The sequence below is a fragment of the Cricetulus griseus genome, chromosome 5, assembly GCF_003668045.3.
Source record: "Cricetulus griseus strain 17A/GY chromosome 5, alternate assembly CriGri-PICRH-1.0, whole genome shotgun sequence".
Classification (NCBI taxonomy): domain Eukaryota; kingdom Metazoa; phylum Chordata; class Mammalia; order Rodentia; family Cricetidae; genus Cricetulus; species Cricetulus griseus.
In genome coordinates, this window is record NC_048598.1 from 176,376,500 (window position 1) to 176,396,327 (window position 19,828).

Sequence of the window (19,828 nt, forward strand, 5' to 3'; positions counted from 1 at the left end):
TTCAGAGCCTCCTACACCCTGGAGAATATTTTCTGGGAGGCAGTGAATTCACCACAATGGACATGAAATCCTTGTGGGTCTTCATTTTCCTGCTGATGGCTCCCAGCTGTGAGTTCCACGGGGAAGCAGTGGAGAATCTTGTTCTGCTGGTTCTGAGCTCCTGACTCACTGTTGTTCTTTGTTCACAGGTGTCCTGTCCCAGGTGCAGCTGCAGGAGTCAGGGCCTGGTCTGCTGAAGCCCTCGCAGTCACTGTCCCTCACCTGTACTGTGACTGGTTACTCCATTAGCAGTGGTTACTTGTGGCATTGGATTCGTCAGCATCCAGGGAAAGGGCTGGAGTGGATGGGTCGGATTTATAACAATGGAGACACCTACTACAACCCATCTCTCAAGAGCCGAATAACCATGACAGTAGACACATCGAAGAATCAGTTTTTTCTGAGGCTGAGCTCTGTGACCACTGAAGACACAACTGTGTATTACTGTGCAAGGGGCACAGTGATGGAACTTCAGTGTTAGTCTGCACAAAAACAAGCCTTCCTGCAGGGGACAGGAGTGCCTCTGTGACAGCCCGCACTGAGTACTCATGCAGTCTGGTCTCTGCCAGGAAGCAGCAGAGTGAGGAAGGACCACCCCCTTCCTGTGGGATGGGGAGTGTTATGTTCACCAACCACACGCTGTCCCAAAGGGACATTATCCCTTGCCATTGTGTTTCTGCTTTCACAGATCCTCGGGTGGCAGTAAAGGCCATAAGAAAACAGTGTCATTATTTTCATAGATGCGATGGGGATAATGAGTAGAATATTTGTCCTCACCAATCATCATTTGGCCTCCTTTTCCGTCTTGAGCATCAGTATATGCCATGATTCTCATTGCCTCTCGATTGAAGAAAAGCTGAACTTCGTCTCTACAAAACAAACATGGGAAACATTAAGTGACAACGTAGGCTCCTTTGGATTGTGGCTTGTTAGGATGCTATTAAAGTTAAAAGTCATCCAGGGCAACTTTGAATCATCAAACTACACCGCTGTCATTGTGTGAGAAGGAAAATATGCAGATACTGGAGTCTCTCTGTCCCTGTCCCCGTCTCTGTCCCCGTCTCTGTCTTTTTCTCTTTCTGTCTTTCTCCCATGTCCCTCTTCCCATCTCCACCTCTGCTTTCTAACATTCAAATTTCATCTGAAGCAGAGCCCCAACGTTCTCACATGACCATTGACTAGTTGTGGGAAGAGGCGTCATTAGAAACCTTGCAGCCTTTAGTGTGGGATTTGAAGCTTTCATATATGAAATGGAAATGATTCTGCTCTTTGTACAACCCAGGCTGTAAGATTCATTTAGAAATCTGAGTGAATTAATACAAGAGGTAGAATTTTCCAAAAACCAGGTAAGTCCAAGAACACATTGCCCTCATCTGGGCCTCTTCTCTCAGACAGGTGAGTACCTCTCCTAGAGCACATGGTCGTTGCCTCTGCTCCTCATGATTCTTGTGGTTCTTAATGCTTTGAACCTCTTGCTCCCCATCACAGTGGCTCACTTAATGGAAAAAGTTCCTCTTTCATTGCTTTCCCTCAGTTTCATGAAGGAGATGAATTCCAGTGGAGCTCAGAGCTCAGATCTCAGGTCTGTCATGAGGAAAGTTGGAGGGAAAGACTATGGAAGGAGCCGCCTGTCCCTCTTCCCCTGTGCATTGATAGGGTGGTTCTCTGAGAATCACCCTGGAAAGTGAGCACTGAGATGGTTTTCTCAGAATCCTGTGAGGATTTCCTGTGAACTCCCTACTTTCTGTTTTCTCTTCCAGCATCAAGTCTTCACATTGGACGTGGAAAATCAGGATGCTTGACCAATAAGATGCAGTGGAGTTCATTTGGGAAAAGAATCTTACACAGAAAACAAGTGACTGTCATGGACTCCCACTCCAAGGATGCAAACCCTGACATCTGGATGCTCTCTGAGAACTGAAGAAGGGGCTTCTGGAGCCCCAATCCTATTCCTTTTAACCAATCACATCCACACCTCTGACCACGCCCAAAAGGGGGATGGTCAATCCTACAGGTACAGTGGATGAATATGTCACTACAAGTCCCCTTTTAATCTAAATAAGATTTAGACTTGATACAAAACTATACACAATGATAGCAAATATCAAGTATGCTCTTTGAGAAGGCATGGTAAAATCATACACAATTTATGACCTATGACCAGTGAAGCAACATAGAGCAATTGTCATGAACTACATACTACATCCAGTCCTAGGGCAAAGGCATAACAGAAATTACTATGAAGTTGTCCTAAACTGGAAAATTTTAATCCTGTACCCAATATTTCTATATAGGAAGACAGAACAATACTTGTGACAGTCTAATCATCAAACTCATCAGAGACCTGAGAAGGAAGATAACAACACTAGGGTAGGCAGGAAATGCAGGTGAGCAACTTCCAAAGGTGCAGAGAAGACAGAATCAACAGGCTACCTGGAGAGTCACCCAGAGTCTCATAGCAGCGTAGGGGCAACCAGCTTTGGCTAAGACCTAGAGTAACTGAGCGACCAACACAGAAGCAGGGAGGTTAAAAGACCTGATTGGCAGTGTTCAGCAACCTTCTTTAAGTTTATCTCTTGAAAGTTCAGTAGGACATCATGTCCAAAGTCAGCTGTTGACATGGGGTCAGGTCTTTGCACAAGAGGCCAGTAGCCAAGGAGAGAATGAACTCCAGAAGGATTTGTCAATGGTGCCCACCATGCTCACTGGAATAGCTTGGTGCTGTCAGGAACAATTGTGTCTCATGTCAACGGAGTACTAGTATTTAAACAATTATGGTCTATGAAGTGTTTGAAGATTATATATCTGTCTGACTAATCACATAGGTATAAGAAATATGGATAACTATGATCTGTCATTCGCAGAAACATAGTTGTACAATGGCTGAAGCTTCCCAAAATAATTTAGCAAGTACAATTGATATAGCTCATAGTTGCTAAAAATAGTTCACAAGAAATATGTTAACCTACCTATATCCCATCCTAACCGTATGTGTGTGGTCCCTAATCTAGGTGGATCAGGGCTGAGGTTCCACTCAGTCTTTGGCTTCAAATCCCCAGAACAGCAGATTCAAAATTATTATAACATTCACCTTCAAGAAACTCCTGAATATGGGGAAGATTGACATTTCTGGATAAGCTTTTATAAATTGAGTCATTGACCAAAGTGACTCCATGGAAACCACAAGAGATCTTAGGCCATGTCCAAGTCAATTGTAACATCTTATTTCTGAAGTCAACATTTACATATCTCACAGAACATAGAGAATTTGAATTGGTGCCTAAACTCAGACTTCACCCCTACTGACTACTTCTGACTACTGTTCGTAGCAGTAGAAGGTACTTGGCCTGCTCTATAGGAGAATCAACCTAACAGGACACTGTGACCTACATTGGTGACCTGATGGTGAGATTGGATTTAAAGCGCACTCTATGAATGTAGCCCAAGCCTGAAACTACTAGAATCTGAGACAAGATAGGCCTTGGGATGATGGGAAAAGCAAATGTCCTAGGACTCTTTTACAGGGGTCACAAATAAGATTTCCTGGATGTCAGATATCTACATTATGATTCATAGAAGAAAAATAATTTTATGCTCATCTGTCAGCACAAGATGAGGAACAGTATTGACAGATTGCAGCGATTGGAAATTTTCGGACAACTGTGTAAATAAATATCACAACACAATAATTCTGAATGGCATGCCCATATATGAACATTAATCTGTACCTCACACAACTATCATGAGTGAAGCTTCTTGCAAAATATGGGAGGTGATATGGAGACTCTCAAGTCTATGTAGCATGAAAGATGTTTGCACATTCAGTCATAAATGTGTTGTCTCAGGAAAACATTTCCTCTATACTCGGGGACAAATGCAGGAGAAGAGACAGAAAGATTTTAAGACACACAAGTGTTGAGTGACTAAAAGGATAAAGTCTTTTTCAGACACAATAGGACTGGTGCACACATGAACCCACTAGACTGTGTAAGTAAATGTGGGGCTTGCACAGGTTCAAGCCACAGGGGATTCTAATACTGAGAGGGGGATTGGGCATGGACACTCAATCCTAAACAAGAAGCTATCTGCAATTGATACTTACATGCAAAGGAAAAATAATGTACTTCAGTGAAATGTTACTGGCTGTATTAAGCCTTCTTCACAGTAGGTTTTATACCTAAGACCAATACAAAATAAGCACATTGTATATTTTATACATTTTGTCATACATAATTTCATTCAGGCATTTTTTCTTGTTATTCTTTTGTTTGTATATAGTCATTTCTGATATGGTATTTTATGTGCTTGTGTGTGTGTGTTGTGCATGTGTGTGTGTGTGTGTGTGTGTGTGTCTGAGAGAGTGAGTGATAGAGAGAAAGAAAGAGAGAACTTTTCTTTTGGTATTTGGTTAGTAAGGAAATGAATGTGATCTAGGATTACTTGGGAAACTGATAAATTATGATCAGAAATTATTGTTTAAACACTAATATTTCATTAAAATATAACCACCTACCAAATCATGTATCAATTGTAATTTGATAAATTAGGAGAGTGTGGATAGGCAGAACATAGTTATTTATGTTATTGGCGTGTGAATGAACAACCTGTTTGGTGTGTTACCAACAATTTCTGTCAGTTGCCTACTATACTATTGATCATTTCTGTCTTCCTTCTCTGACAATACCCATGTAGGAATCTATGGATATTTCTACATGTTTCACTGCTCAGATGTTTTCTCAGAACCTGTTCAGAGTCTTCAGAGATAAGTGATCCCTTCCAGAATTAGTCAAGCATAGACACAGTCAGACAGGTCTCTGTTACTTACAGGAAAGATCATATTTCAGTTGCCATTAGCATATTGGTTGTTATCCTATATGACATTATCAACATAGTCATCTTCTGTCTTCATGGCCCATGTCTCTGCTGCAATCCTTGTGTCATTTCCAGTTACCCCACATGACATCAACAAGAGAGTCTTCATGGCCCATGTCTCTTCTGGTAATCTGGTGTCTTTTCCAGGCGGATCTCTTAGATTTGGACTCTTCTCACAGTTGTCCATTTTCACTTTCTCTAAGTAGAGCTGTCTCTCATTATCAATTCTTGGAAACACAGACCTACTTCAATTCTAAATTCAAAATTGTTTCAACTACTAAGAGTCACCCAGGTTAAATATGCATCAATATTTAATTATTTTATTAATGTTCTCACTCTTCTGTGAAATTGTTGTGTTCTTTTTTCCTGCCCATGTTGTATTGTGAATGCTTAGGCCTCTTTAGTTAGAATCAACAGCAGTCACCCATTTCAGCAATGCAGGGAAGAAACATCCTGCACACAAAAGCATCTACGATGTACTACAGATATTGTACATGTGAGCTTGACTTCAACAACTCTTCTTTGAGTACACGAGGCAGTCAAAGCACTTACATACAGAAATGGAATATCGAGTACCATGAGACACTTGAAAGTTTTCAATGCAGGAGATACTTGTATGGGACTGAAATGCATTTGTCTCATAGTCACAGTACTTCCATCCAGACAAACCCATCTACAACTGAAGATGCAGCATATTTTAGGGGAGATTATGTGTGCCTACAAGTCACACAGGTATATGCATGTGGACAAACATATGATCTATATCTATATCTATATCTTATATCTAATCTATGTCTATATACTGATTCCTCTCACTCCTTGGAGCAGGTAGTGGATTATTCAGCTCCACAGCTGTCATTCACTAACCTTATAGCAAGTCCATCCAAGTCTCTGAAAATCAATAGCCATGACTTTACATGAATAAGAGGACGCTGATTTTGGAAAAGCTAGATTCAGAGAGAACACAGCCACCATTTAAAGCCAAAAAGGTTGATGAAAAAGGAATGAAGAATCCCTTTTAAATCTTTACATAGAGGTGTACACACTACCCATAATACAAATGATGAATTAGCAAACAGATTGCACCAAGTCTAAATTTCCATAAATTCTCTTCACTTCTCAAAGGTGAAATACATCCTGTAGTTGGGAACAGATCTACACATACCACATTTGTTCATATTCAAGGAGTTGTGAGTTTACTGTCCCAAGTGCAGCAGAAGGATCTGGGAAATTGCACTATAAAGCAGTTCTGGATCCCATCCATCAAGTGTGCTGTCTCTGTTCACTCCCTTCATCACCAGTGGTCACTGATAAAGCTTCATATAACAACCCTAGAGAAAGGACTGTGGTTCATGGAGACAGATTTTAAGGCACAGCTCATCATCCATGCATGAAATCTCTACTCAGCATCATCAGGCACATTACCAAGAAGATAAATAAAGAAGAGTCATAGTGAGGTGTCTGTATATTAGAACTCATACAGTCCTGAGAAGCAGCAGGGGGCACTGTGGTTCCATCAATCTCTGGGAAGTAAAGGGCAGCAAAAGCAGTAAATGATGTTGTACATTGAGTAGATTTCAACAAACTCTGGATTTCATTGCCATTACATTCAGAGACCGTGCTGTAGCTGACATGTGAGATCTCCATGCTGCAACACTGCAGAGACTGTGTGTTAAATAAAATCCATAGTGACCTCACCAAGATCCAGAATGGATTCATACAGCTGCTGGATAGGATAATAGTTTATGAAATAAATATCAGTAAAGGTTAAGGTTATTTGAGCTCCAGAACACTGGGCAACATTTTGGGAAAAGTGTCCCAGGAGTTCCCAGCTCACATCAGAGGTGAGCACATTCCTGCTGATCACTGGTGTGGAATGGACAGCAGCCTCCACAGCTCTGTGCCAGTGTCTGATGAGGCCAGGGTGGTCAACGTGTCTTCTCAGCATCATAAAAATGGTTGACCATTAGGAGGTTCAGATGAGCCTTGAACCCTTGAAGTGTGGTTCACTCCAATGTACCCGGATGTGGTGACTGGATTCTCACTGGGATGGAAGAGCGCTGTCCACACAGGGGCTGGGATTAAGCAAGGAATTTATTTCTCCAGACAGGCTTAGGACTTGAACCTCATTCTCCCTGTCCCTGACTAACATGGAAAAACTCTACCTGTTCTGTCCCAAAATGATCATGTTTTGATGAACTAAATACCATTCCCCATGATTAGATAATTTACAGGGATATCCACACAACCAGCAGGACTGCATTAGTCCTCATTTGACCACAGTTCCTGAGCACACAAGTTCTCACAGTGGACTGAAGTGAGATTGTCCTCTACCTGGTGGCAGCTACTATAGGTAAATCCAATACCAGAAGCAGGGCTGATGGGGGGGGCAGAGATGGAAGTGATCATGCCATTCTTTCTGTAGGGAATGTCCCTTGTTAGGTTCAGTTGCAGATGTTTGGAGTTGTACTGGGGAGTCCTGTAGATTCAGTAAAATTTTCCTGCAAGGACTTTGACAAAGATAGCTTCCCAATTATGTATATGAATTGGCTGCAGCAAAACCTATACATGAGATAGCAATGGTAGGATTGATACTCCCAAGAATTGGCCAAACAAATTATTTACAGAACATTCAGGGCAGAGTCACACTGACTGCAGACCCAATATCCAACACAGGCTACATGGAGCTCAGCAGGTTGAAATCGGAGGACCCTGCTGTCTATTACTGTTCAAAGAACAGTGTCACAGGACACATCTGAGGTATGTCAGAAACCCTGAAGGGGTAGGAAACTAACTTGGGGTTGAGAGGACAGGGAATAATAACCTGAAGACTTTCTGAAACCTGCGGTTAAGTACTGAGGGAATGAACACACTATATGCAAGATTCAGAGAGCAGGAGTTTTAAATTAGTGAACTTGTTGCACACATTCTCTTGTAGATATCAACTTGAGTTTTTGTTTACCATATTTGAGTCAATACTTTATAGTAGAAATGTCGTGATGTTACATCATCAGCATCTGCCCTGGAATCCAGGAAGAAGTAAATTATACATTTCCTCAGTGAGGATTCAGACTTGGCCCTCAGCATCCTGCTCTCTCTCCCAGGTGTCCTCTACTTTCTTCTTTTCCAACTGGACTAGGTCCTTATCTAAGAATTACCCTGCTCATGAATATGCAAATCATATGAATCTATGGTGGTAAATACCGGGATGTCCACACCACCAACTACACATGATCAGTGTCCTCTCTACAGTCACTGAGCACACAGGTTCTCACCATGGGATGGAGCTGGATCATCCTCTTCCTGGTGACAGCAGCTACAGGTAGGGGCTCTAAGTTCCAGGCTTGAGGAGGGGCCATGCACTCAGGAGACAGTGACATCCACTCTGTCTTTCTCTCCACAGGTGTCCACTCTCAGGTCCAGCTGCAGCAGTCTGGGGATGAGCTGGTGAAGCCTGGGTCCTCAGTGAAGCTGTCCTGCAAGACTTCAGGTTACACCTTCATTTATCAGTATATACACTGGATGAAGTAGAGGCCTGGCCAGGGCTTGGAGTGGATTGGAAGTTTTTTTTTTCCTAATACTGGTTATACTGACCTCAATCAGATGTTCAAGGGCAAGGCCAAACTGACTGCAGACACATCCTCCAGCACAGCCTACATGGAGCTCAGCAGGCTGACATCTGATGGCTCAGATGTCTATTACTGTACAACAGACAGTGTTGTGACCACATCCTGAGTGTGTCAGAAACCCTGGAGGGACAGGAAACTGCCCTGAGACTGATATGACAGAGAAGATCAGCCTGGGCAATTTCTCAGAAATATTCAGTCTGTGTGTCCCTTTGACTGTTCCTCATCATAGTACTATGGTGATGTTGTCAACTTTTCCAAAGCAAAGGATGTGTGGCAATGAAGTGATACTAATTCAACATGCCCCTACAATGCACCATGCTTGATCACTTCTTTATCAGTGACCACCTCCATTGACATGCTTCTTTAATAAAACAAAAATAAACACAAGCTGTGTCAGTACATTATGATATCAATATCCTTTAGATTTAAGAGAGTAGATCTTTTTCTGTTATAGCTGTGAATAAACTATTATATAAATTTGAACAGTAAAATACAAATAGACAATATTAGGGCAAAAAAAAACCTTTCAAAATTCAGTTTGCTGTACCTAATATCACAAAAAATACTTTGTTTGAAGTTGTCCCCATAAATTTGTGGGGAGTCACTTTACTTTTCCTCATAAATCTAATTTTAGAGATTTATTTTTAAGTTATTCTAATTGATCTTTTGTTAGTTTTAGTCAAGTTTCTTATTGTCTTAGTGTTAGAGATGTAGCTGAATGTCAGGCTGTGAATTCCCCTGCATATTGGATTTTCCACTTTGGGCTCCTGCTCAGGAACCATTGGGACCAGAGCAGTGGGATTCCAAGCTGGGAATGTAAGAGGACTGTTCATGTCATCAGCAGCCCTGCTTATGCATTCTCCTGTTTCCTGAAATTGGATTCTCTTTGACACAAGTTCTAGGCTGAGATTGATTGACATGAACTGGACATTTTCATATGGTTCACAATGCCCCTGCCCCATACACAATATTTCTGTTCTTGGAGGCAGCAAGGACCACTTAAGACATCTATTGATATTTGCTCTGTTACAACTTTGACATATCTGAAGCCTATCATTTCTGTCTGTGAATGCTTTTTTCGTTTTTGTTTTTCTACTTAGGAGAATGCATACACATATGGACTGTACAAACACTGAATATCAGGAATAGAAATAATTCTGTTTTTATATTTTCGCAACAATAATTTTGCAAACATCTTCGAGGTTAGATCCTCTGCCTTAACCATTTTTAATTCATATAAAGTCAACAAGCTGTGTAAACCAAACCTGTTGCTAGCAAATCCAATTTCTTTCCCATCTGACCTGGCTCTATGCCATCTGACCTGGCTCTGCTGGGCCCAGAAGGGGAGTCCAACTTCGGGAGACACACCCCACAGAATCACTCACATGGCACAAAATCAATGCAAAAGCAAAAGCATTTTATTCCAATGCATTGGAGTCACTCAATGGGGAGAGAACATTCTTGAGTTTCCAAAGTAAGCAGTTTTTCCATCTTTTTGTCAGTAGGCAGGAGTATAACAAAGTACTGATTGGCTATAACATACATGAGTCATTTACTGATTGGTTAGGAACTGAACTTACAATTTTAAAAGCTGTTGAGGGGTTTGGAATGTTATTTTGGTGTTTAGATTTGCAAGGCCATGGGACAGCTAGTGTTTTTTCTGGGAACAGAATGACTTATTCTTATTTTCAAAACTTGGGTGGTGATGATTCTCTGGAGCAGGGTAACCCATAACAATTTTTAGAAATGAGACAGTTGTTGAGGATAATAACATTCCTTGGAAACTGGTAATCATAACAATTTGCAGAGACTGGTCAACATGACCGACCATTTCATGTGTGTTATTTTTTTCCCAGAGCTGTGTGTGTGGCCAGAGTGATTTTCAAATACATGCTGGAGGGTATCAGGCTGGGTTAGAGTTGGGGTCTTTCATCTGCTCTCACATGCATGAGCACACTCTGGTTGACAGTTGATTGGAATATCATGCCAGAACACGTATTTTCCACTTGGAATTTGTTTTCAGAATTCCTCCTTACCCTTCCTTATCTTGTGGGTCATGATGCATCCAAGCCCTAGAAGATTTTTAGGACAACCTTTCTGACCTGTGCAGGATTGTGGAGAGAGAATAATACTGTCTACAAACATGTCACAGGAATCCCCACATGGGAGTGAGGTTAATCAACTGCAGACCATGCTATGTCAGAGTTAATACAGAGGGCACAGTCCAATATCACATCATGTTCATACAATCCACAGCATTCCTAAATATATTTGTGTGGGAATGCAAAGGGAAAACAAAATAAATTAGTTATACAGAGATTAGGGAGTAATTTCAGAGGGTCCAGGAAGGGAGTTTATTCCTCTCTGTTAATGGCAAGGCCAGAAGACCAGCTCCGATGGCAGTTAGAACCCTCCCCTCGAAGGACACAAGATCAGTTAGTTCCTGTGTCACTCTCCTAGGAGAACTACGATAACAGAAAAGACCCAGTTCAAAGGTTCTCTCAATCACCATGAAGAACCTTTATCTCACAGGGTAAAACTAGGACCTGTGTGGGGTCCTAGATGGGGCTCTAGAGTTGAAAGGAGAAGTGTACATGTAATCCAAAAGCTATCTCCAATTATAATATATTTCAAATGAAAAGGCAGATTTCTCTCATCAAGGAAACCAAACACCCCTAAGCATAGGCAGCAGATCCATCTGCAGATGTCATCAGAATCCAATTCAAATGCATTTGGGAGGTTCCCGGTGTCTTAATATCACATGGCTTTATTTCTATTTTATGCTTTTATTTATTTATCTCTCATTTTATCCTAGGGTTACTTTGACTGTATAATATAGGTTCTAATTGTGTTTTTATGGCATTCCTGATCATATAAATCAGGAGGTCTCTGCATCCATAACTGTTGTTCCTTTTCTTGGGCTCTTTTCCTTCATTTTTTCTTTGATAGTTTTGTCCTGTTCAAATGTGTTATTTTTTATCTCAGTTTTATTTATTGTATTTTAGTCACTGGAAGTCTGTTGGTTCAAAAGAATCTGTAGTTTCAAAAGACAGCAATGTGTTTAATACGGATGGGGGAGAATTGGGAGTTGAGTCAGGAGTAGGAATTATGGGATGCAGGTGCTTCCATCAGCAGGTGTTTCCTCTACATTCCTCGCCTGGATGGAGTGAGATGTATGTGTGGAGCCTGTGCTGCAGTAATCTGACAGCGAGCTGACTTTCTGGGAAAGAGGGAAACCCCCTACATGGGTAGAGAACAGAAGAAAAACTGAAGCAGTGTGCTCTTCTTAATCAGAAACCAAGAACTCAGGAACCCAAGTGTGAAAAGTAGATTGTAACTGACATGAGACCTAGAAATAGAGAAGCAGCAACGATGTTCATAGCAGCATTATTAATAAAAGCCAGAACTTGGAAACTACCTAGATGCCACTCGACTCAAGAATGGATAAAGAAACAGTGATATATTTACACAATGGACTAGTACTCAGCAGTCAGAAACAAAGACATCCTAAAACTTACAGACAAATGGACAGACCTAGGAAAAACATCCTGAGTGAGGTAACCCATACCCAGAAATACAAATACAGTATATACTAACTCATAAGTGAATACCAGAAATAAAGCAAAAGATACACAGCCTACAATCCATAACCACAGAGAAACTCAAACCCTCTTCCAGAAACAGATGGAACCAGATGCAGAAATCCATAACTAAACAATGGGCCAAGTTCTTGAGTACAATAAAAGTGAGGGATGTTATGAACAAAGATGTCAAAAGCATGGTGGGGAAATCCACAGCATTGGCTGTGCCAGCTAGTGAGAGATCACTGACTCAAGTCTGACAAAAGGGAATCTACACAAGACCAAACTAGACTCCCTTAATATAGGTGACACTGGTGCAGCTAGCATTATACATGAGGCCATTGGGAATGTGGCCAAGATCTAATTGTAATGCAAAACTTTCTTAGAGGAGTCCATTCTATATGGTGCAGTTGCTTGCTCAACCAAAACACAGATGTGCAGGGTAGTGGGGAGGCGCCTTGTTCCTGCCTCAAATGTATAATGGGCAGATTTAGTAGACTCCCACTCCAAGGAGCAGACGGGAGGTGGGGGTGGGAGGAGGAAGAGGAGAGAACAGAGGGGGAACTGGGATTGGAATATAAATATAAATAAATTAATTAAATAGTAGTATTATATAAAATATTAACAAATAAGTTAATGGAAAAAAGCAAAAAATATATTGGAGCAGAAGAATTTGGTGACAGGGTGTGCTAGGGAGCACAGGTGGGGTCATTACAGTATGTATGTCCTGTGATCCCTGAAGTCCCCATTCTCTCTATTCCAGACTCAGTCTGTAGGAAGTCAGACAAAGTGATGGATGTGTTGTAATGAGAAAATGGGGTGGTATCCACCCTCCTCTTTCATAAGGACAAGGCTGACTCCCCACATGCAAATGCATCTTCTATCTATAAGTTAAATCCCCTCCTGAGCTGTGGGAGCTGAGAACTCTCTCACAGGAGGCTGACCTCTGAGAAAAGGGGGTGTAGCCTAGAAGATGAGACTGTTGGGTCTTCTGTACCTGGTGACAGCCCTTCCTGGTGAGTGTGACCATTTCATACATGTGTTCATGAGGGGATGTGACAACATGTGATTGACAGAATTGACTCTTCCTGTCTGCAGGTGTCCTGTCCCAGATCCAGCTTCAGGAGTCAGGACCTGGCCTGGTGAAGCCCTCACAGTCGCTGTCCCTCACTTGCTCTGTCACTGGTTTCTCGATCACCACCAGTAGTTATGGCTGGCACTGGATCAGGCAGTTCCCAGGGAACAAGCTGGAGTGGATGGGGGCCATAAATTATGATGGTGGCACTGGCTACAACCCATCCCTCAAGAGCCGCATCTCCATCACCAGAGACACAGCCAAGAACCAGTTCTTCCTGCAGCTGAACTCTGTGACCACTGAGGACACAGCCACATATTACTGTGCAAGAGACACAGTGAGGGGACTTTAGTATAAGCCCAGACAAAAACCTCCCTGCAGAGGAGCTCTGGGCCAGCAGGGGGCGCTCAGTGTTAACCAAGGCCAGGAACTGTAAGTCTTTAGCACAGGGAAAGAAAAACACCTGGTGTCCACTGACTTTGATTCTCACTCCTTTAGCACAGAGAACACAGGTGGTCTCTTCTCTCTCTGATGCTGAAATGCTGTGTTTATGTAAAGTCACATTTGTTTGTGTCTCACTGTGGGTCTCAAGACAGGGTGTACAGTATTATTTCTTGTCACTCTGAATGTGCAAGAAGTCTTTACCAGCTGAGCCATGACTCTGTTTTTAGGAATATATTTTGATGGAAACAACTTTTTGGAACTCAGCTGATCTCACATGGCAGTAGTTTTCACATAAAAATCTGATTCCACTTTTGATTGCTCACACTCTCTATTCTCAGTAACATCTGTGTGTTAGAGCTCATCCTAGCCTGCTCACACAAAGAAGTTGCTGAGATGCCTAGGGAATGAGACACAGTGTGACAAGAGGGTCCACACACCTGCAGCTGCATTTCCCACCATGCAATGCACAGGTGGGGATTTCCTGGTGTCAAGCAAGTGAGGCTGAGTGTATATAAGAACTCTGCTGTCATTGTTTACTGCCTCCCAGAGATGGACTCTTCTTGATGGACATATCTATCAGTTGGTGCTAGGATTAAAAACATCATATGAAGTAAATACTCAAGTGTTCACACAGATTTTAATATCTTTAAATGTGATAGAGGAGAATCCATCTCTGACATAGAAGAGAATTGACAATTATGTGATCAGATTGACCTGGCCTGTGATTTGTGCTCTCCTTCCACTGTGTCATCGGAATAGAAACCTAACCCAAGTACACACCATGAAAGACAGTGCCCCTTGACATAATTAAAATAAAATCAATAGTGTAATTGGTCTCATACCAACCCTTCAGTTAACAAGCCTCAGATTGTCTTCTGTGATATTTTGCCAAATTCTGTGTAAACATTAGGACAATTTGAACAAACCAAGGATGAGACAAAACGTCTGAAATAAATGTCCCCAAACCATCTTAGCCTCACACACAAGGTTGCACAGCATGCAGAGTGGTTGAAGTCCCTCAGAAGCTGCACTGGGCAGCTGCCTCTCCATTGATGAGAACTGTCCTTACCATGGAAACCCATAGCCTAAAGGTCATTCATAAAAATCAAAGAAACATTTATGAGATTTCCAGGGATGAAGAAGTGAATGACCATCCAAAAAGGCCATCCCAGTCCCACAGACTGTCCTCAGTGGTAAAGATTTTCTAATAATAGCCAATCCTCAGACTCAATACTGCAGAGAGGGCATGGAAGTAAGGTGTAGCTTGCTTGGTCTATGACCAGAGGAGATGAGGTCATTTTTAACACACTTAACAAGGGTGACTCCTTTCTGGAGACTCCAACGGACTCAAATAATAAACAGACTTTAAACATTATTTTTCAAAAGATATCTGTATGATTTCCTCAACTGTTCTAGATATTCATTTTATAAGATTTATTCAAACTTATGTTTTGTGTTTTCAGTAAATGAAAGATATATAAAAACACACATTCAATAGCCAGAAACATGGAAGTGCACATACTTAGTGTCAAGTCAGAGACAGGGTGTCTTTCCTTGTTCCTTTTCTCCCTACAGGTATAATTCCCTACAGGTATAAGTTGGTTAAAGGTGTTTAAAATCACTTTTCACAGAACTCTTATAGTGATTCAGTGTAAGTGCATGACAATTGAGATAGGTTCTGAGAACATACAGTGTTCTATGGACTCTGTATGTGCTTCCCTCCCAGTCACAGGGTCTTACCCTACCATCTCCAGTCTTTACAGAACAAGGAACTACAGTCACAGCATCACCTCTCACAGTTTGTGCTTGGTTTCGTTTATTCTATAGAGCATTGGGCTTTGAATAAATGCTGGGTACTTGATAATCTCAAGGGTTCGGTGTGATATTTTAAATCTCAGAACATTTATTTTGCATGTTTTTCTAGCAGACCTTCCCTCCCTATCACAAATATGAATGTCATAAGGTCAATGTGTATGCAACAGTGTGAGGAATGAATTGTGGCAGGCATGAATCCCTTAGGCCAATTCTATGTTAAAGATTAAGCAAGCCTATATTGAGTTTAAAATAATGTTTGAAATAGCAGTGATTTGATAAGGTATCCCCCTGTCTTCCTCAACTACAAAGTAGAGGTTGACCAGAAGGTCCGGGAATCTTCTGCTTCAGGCCTCTGAATTGAATGGGCAGGGGACTCTGATGTCCTGGGAAGGCACCTGCCAAGTGAGTATATGAGTTTGGATCAAGTTTGTAGGGGAACCTGTAGCCACACCTTCTTAGGGGCTGGCTACAGGTCTGCCTGACCATGCCTGAGAGGGCGTGGTCAGGGTGAAGTAGAGTAGGAGGTGTTCAGTGAATGGGCACTTTCAGTTTCCTTTTCGGCTTGCCTACAGACTGCAGCCACACTGGCTGGCTAGGTCGCTCTTTACGTAAGGCTTTTCCCTACTAAATACCCTTATAGTTCTATTGGCTCCATATTGGTAATTTCCCACTTTATCTGGAGTCAGGACTGGGACCTTGGCCCCATTTGGGACAGCCTGCCGGTGCACCCCCCACCCTCTCCCCCTGATGGCAGACTAGGCCGGGAAAGTGCCGTCTCTCCCTACTGCAGCTGAGCTGCTCAGCTTGGAGCAGCTCATCCACCCAGCTTGGAGACAGTTTCTAGCTGCCTAGTTTCGAGTAGGCCTCGGCTTTCAGAATCGGCTTCCCCTGGCCACTGCTGCAGTAAAGTGCATCTCTTTCAGTGGTTGTGGCCACAAGGCCGTATACTCTCTAAGATAAGTGCAGCCACTTTTGTGACCTCTCTCCATGGCTAACACCATCATGCCTGACACACAGCTGCCAAACACCACGCCGAGTAGCTGAACGCCTGTGCTACCTGCTGGTCAAAGATAGTTACTGCGTCTGGAGTAAAAATCAGGTAAAATTATGGAGGAATATTTATCATTTGCTAAAATTGGTAATATTTTTGCTTATTACGTGAATTCAATGTTTGAGGAGGATGCTAATATGCCAATTACCGGCCTATTTACCGTAATGGCAGTTAGCTTACTGGTACAAATAATATTACTAGCCAGAGGACTCAGGAACAAGGATAAGGATAACCTAGCCACCTGCTTACAGGAAATAGCAGCTTTACACAATGATGTTTTGGAGAACAGATTAGGTCAGACTACAGTAGTGCAGCAAGTGTAAGATAAATTGGAGGATAAGTTGGCTCTGTGTCCAATATACTAAAGACAGAGATGTCTGTTACACAAGATGAGATGCAGCATATTTATGATAAGATAAACACAGAGAGATCCTCCATGTCTGAGGCATTAGAGGCTCAGCTGTCAGAAGACCGTGGTGAGCTAAAGAATATCTGTAGCCAGCTAGAAACTAAGATAGGCAATGTTGTCCAGAAACTAGATGCAAATGTGCAAAACACCCAGGATAGGGTTGAAGAATTGGACAATGCCATTCAATCAATTATTGAAGCATCCAAGGTAGCAGATCACAAATTTGAGTCTAGATTTGAATGTTTGGAAGATAATTTACAGTACAGGGCTGACAGATTACATAGGTCCATATGGACGATTGCTGAGGACTCAAAATCAGCAAATCATGACCTCGAATCTAGACTCCAATACCTAGAAGGCAGTTTCCATGCCATCCAGATGCTGCCTAAGGATGATCATATTAAAGACCTAGAAAAACATGTAGATGAGCATTTAGAGCAATTTACAGATTCACTAACATGCTTGGAATCTTTTATGATTAAGGAGGTTGAAACTTTTCATAAGGATATCATAAGGATACAGTTGGCCAGGCCTTGGTGTTCATGCCTTTAATCACAGCACTCAGGAGGCAGAGACAGGCAGATCTCTGCGAGATTGAGGCCAGCCTGTTCTACAGAGAGAGTGCCAGGATAGTCTCCAAAGCTACACAGAGAAACTCTGTCTCATTAAAACAAAAAAAACAAAAATAAAAAACAAACCCTTCACTTTTTATAACACATTCACATGTAAATGCAGGAAATTTTTGACAAGCAATAATGAATCCGTGTATTGAAACAGTAACCCCAGTCTCTGTCATGCTGTCAGAGAGATAAACTGTCCAGTGTTTCACATGCTTACAAATGAGAGTGCAAAGAAGGAGAAGAGAGCTCTGCTGAGCAGCCACTGTTGACAATTATTACTAGAGAATTGTCCAGCTGTTCTTATGCGAAGAAAGTCACTTATATGACAACACCTACTGTGCACAGGCGCATAGAGCTCAAGGGGAGCCAAGCAGCAGAAGTTTATATCCACACTGTACACCCTGGTGAGACCTCCACATCAGTTAGACTCTGGTGCAGGAGCAAATCCAGACAAGATCAACCTGATGCAAAGGATATTCAGGTCAGCAGGTGATTCTGGCTTCTCAGAAACTCAGGGCTTCAAGGAGTAGGTGCCAACAAGGGACAGCAAGGGAGGTTACTGCATCGACCCAGAGTTTCCTCCTTTCATTTACCTACATATAACCCTGTTAAATATATGAAATCCAAAAGAGAAAAGTTTTGATCATTTAAGGGCCAAATCATAAATGACTTCAGATCACCAGTTCAGATCACCAGTTCAGTACATTTAGTTGCTTTAATTAGGTTCCTGTTCCTGGAAATGCCACAAAAAACGACAATGCCATAATCCACCAACCCTCTTAGCCCTAAGATGCACAGTTTCTGTAACAGTAGAGTTAATTACTCCATTGGGCATTTGGGACCCACCTATCCTTTCTATTAAGGGGTGGCTATTCCAAGGGTCCGCTTGAGCCTGGACTGATCCCTCAGCCACCAAGGAAGTCCTACATTCTCAGAGGATTTGGAGAGATGTTAGGACAGACAATCATGTCACTAGAGACCAGGTAAAAGATTCCTCTCCTTCTTGTGGCACTGCACACTTACTGCCTTTCCTACCAGATACTATACAGAAAGTACAATAAAAATAAATTAACGCTGATGAAGTTTATTACAAATACCATATGGATAACATTTTAGTGAAATCAAACTTACACTGTTGCTTCATTTTCTCTCATATATTTGCATCATTACCTGCTGCCTCTAAGGCTCTCACACACCAGAGAATAATATATATCAGGAAGATATGCAAATACGGCCTCCCTCTGCTCATGAAAAGCAGCCCAGCCCTCACCCCACAGGTCAGGCAGAGGATTCAAGCCCTGTCTTCCTATTCAGTGAGCAGCACTGAAAACATGACAATCAACATGGGGTTGGGGCTGCACTGGGTTTTCTTTGTTGCTCTTTTAAAAGGTAGATAACACGGGATACTGTGTGTGTGAGGAGACATGAGTGAGAGAGACAGTAGACTTTGTGACAGTTTCTTCATCAGGATTCTCTCTGTTTGCAGGTGTCCACTGTGAGGTGCAGCTGGTTGAGTCTGGTGGAGGATTGGTGAAGCCTTCAGGGTCACTGGAACTCCCCTGTGTGGCCTCTGGATTCACCTTCAGTAATGCTGCCATGCACTGGGTCCGCCAGGCTCCAGGGAAGGGGCTGGAGTGGGTTGCTCGCATAAGAAATAAACCTAATAATTATGCAACCTATTACCCGGATTCAGTGAAAGGAAGATTCACCATCTCCAGAGATGATTCCCGAAGCATGGTCTACCTGCAAATGAACAACCTGAGAACTGACCACCCGGCCACAAAACCTCCCTTTCCACAACCAGCAGGGGGCGCACAGATTACACAATGTCCAGGTTCAGAAATGATTGATTTTTTCCTCTTTTATCTGGCTGCCCTCTAAAACAGATGATTTTTCTATGGGAACTTTTATAATTATAGATGCTAGGAATTGATCATGCCTCTAAAAATGATGACTTCTGCTTTAATGAACATTCTTAAAAGAAATATATCACCTATTCCTCCCTAAACAGTATGCAGGAAGACTCTATGAGGAAAGAGTGATTCTCTGTGGTCACCAGGATCACCCTATGTGGAAGCTCAGGAACCTCAGGTGGACTTTCCCTCATACTGACGTCAGGGCAGATCCTCACCTGGAACAGTGTTAGTAATTCAGAGGGAACCAAGTGGAAGGGGAGTCAGGCTCTGTCACAGTAAGCACCTTGTGTTATCCAAACCCTTCTCCTCCTCTGCAGGGCTGTATCTATAAGGCTAAGAAGTGATAACATTGAATTTTTATTTAAATTATTTTCATT

At 42.2% G+C, this 19,828-nt stretch overlaps 3 gene segments (V, D, J or C); all 3 read left to right on the forward strand.

Annotated features, from left to right (window-relative positions):
* The first annotated feature begins 62 nt into the window (after positions 1-62).
* LOC113838246 lies at positions 63-1,960 on the forward strand. The segment is given in 3 exon segments: positions 63-108; positions 189-515; positions 1,800-1,960. Coding segments are annotated over 3 exon segments (534 nt in total).
* An 11,134-nt stretch (positions 1,961-13,094) lies between these two features.
* Positions 13,095-13,548, forward strand: LOC118237691. The segment is given in 2 exon segments: positions 13,095-13,137; positions 13,220-13,548. Coding segments are annotated over 2 exon segments (372 nt in total).
* Positions 13,549-18,878: 5,330 nt separating this feature from the next.
* On the forward strand, positions 18,879-19,416 carry LOC113838248. The segment is given in 2 exon segments: positions 18,879-18,924; positions 19,022-19,416. Coding segments are annotated over 2 exon segments (441 nt in total).
* The last annotated feature ends 412 nt before the right edge of the window (positions 19,417-19,828 follow it).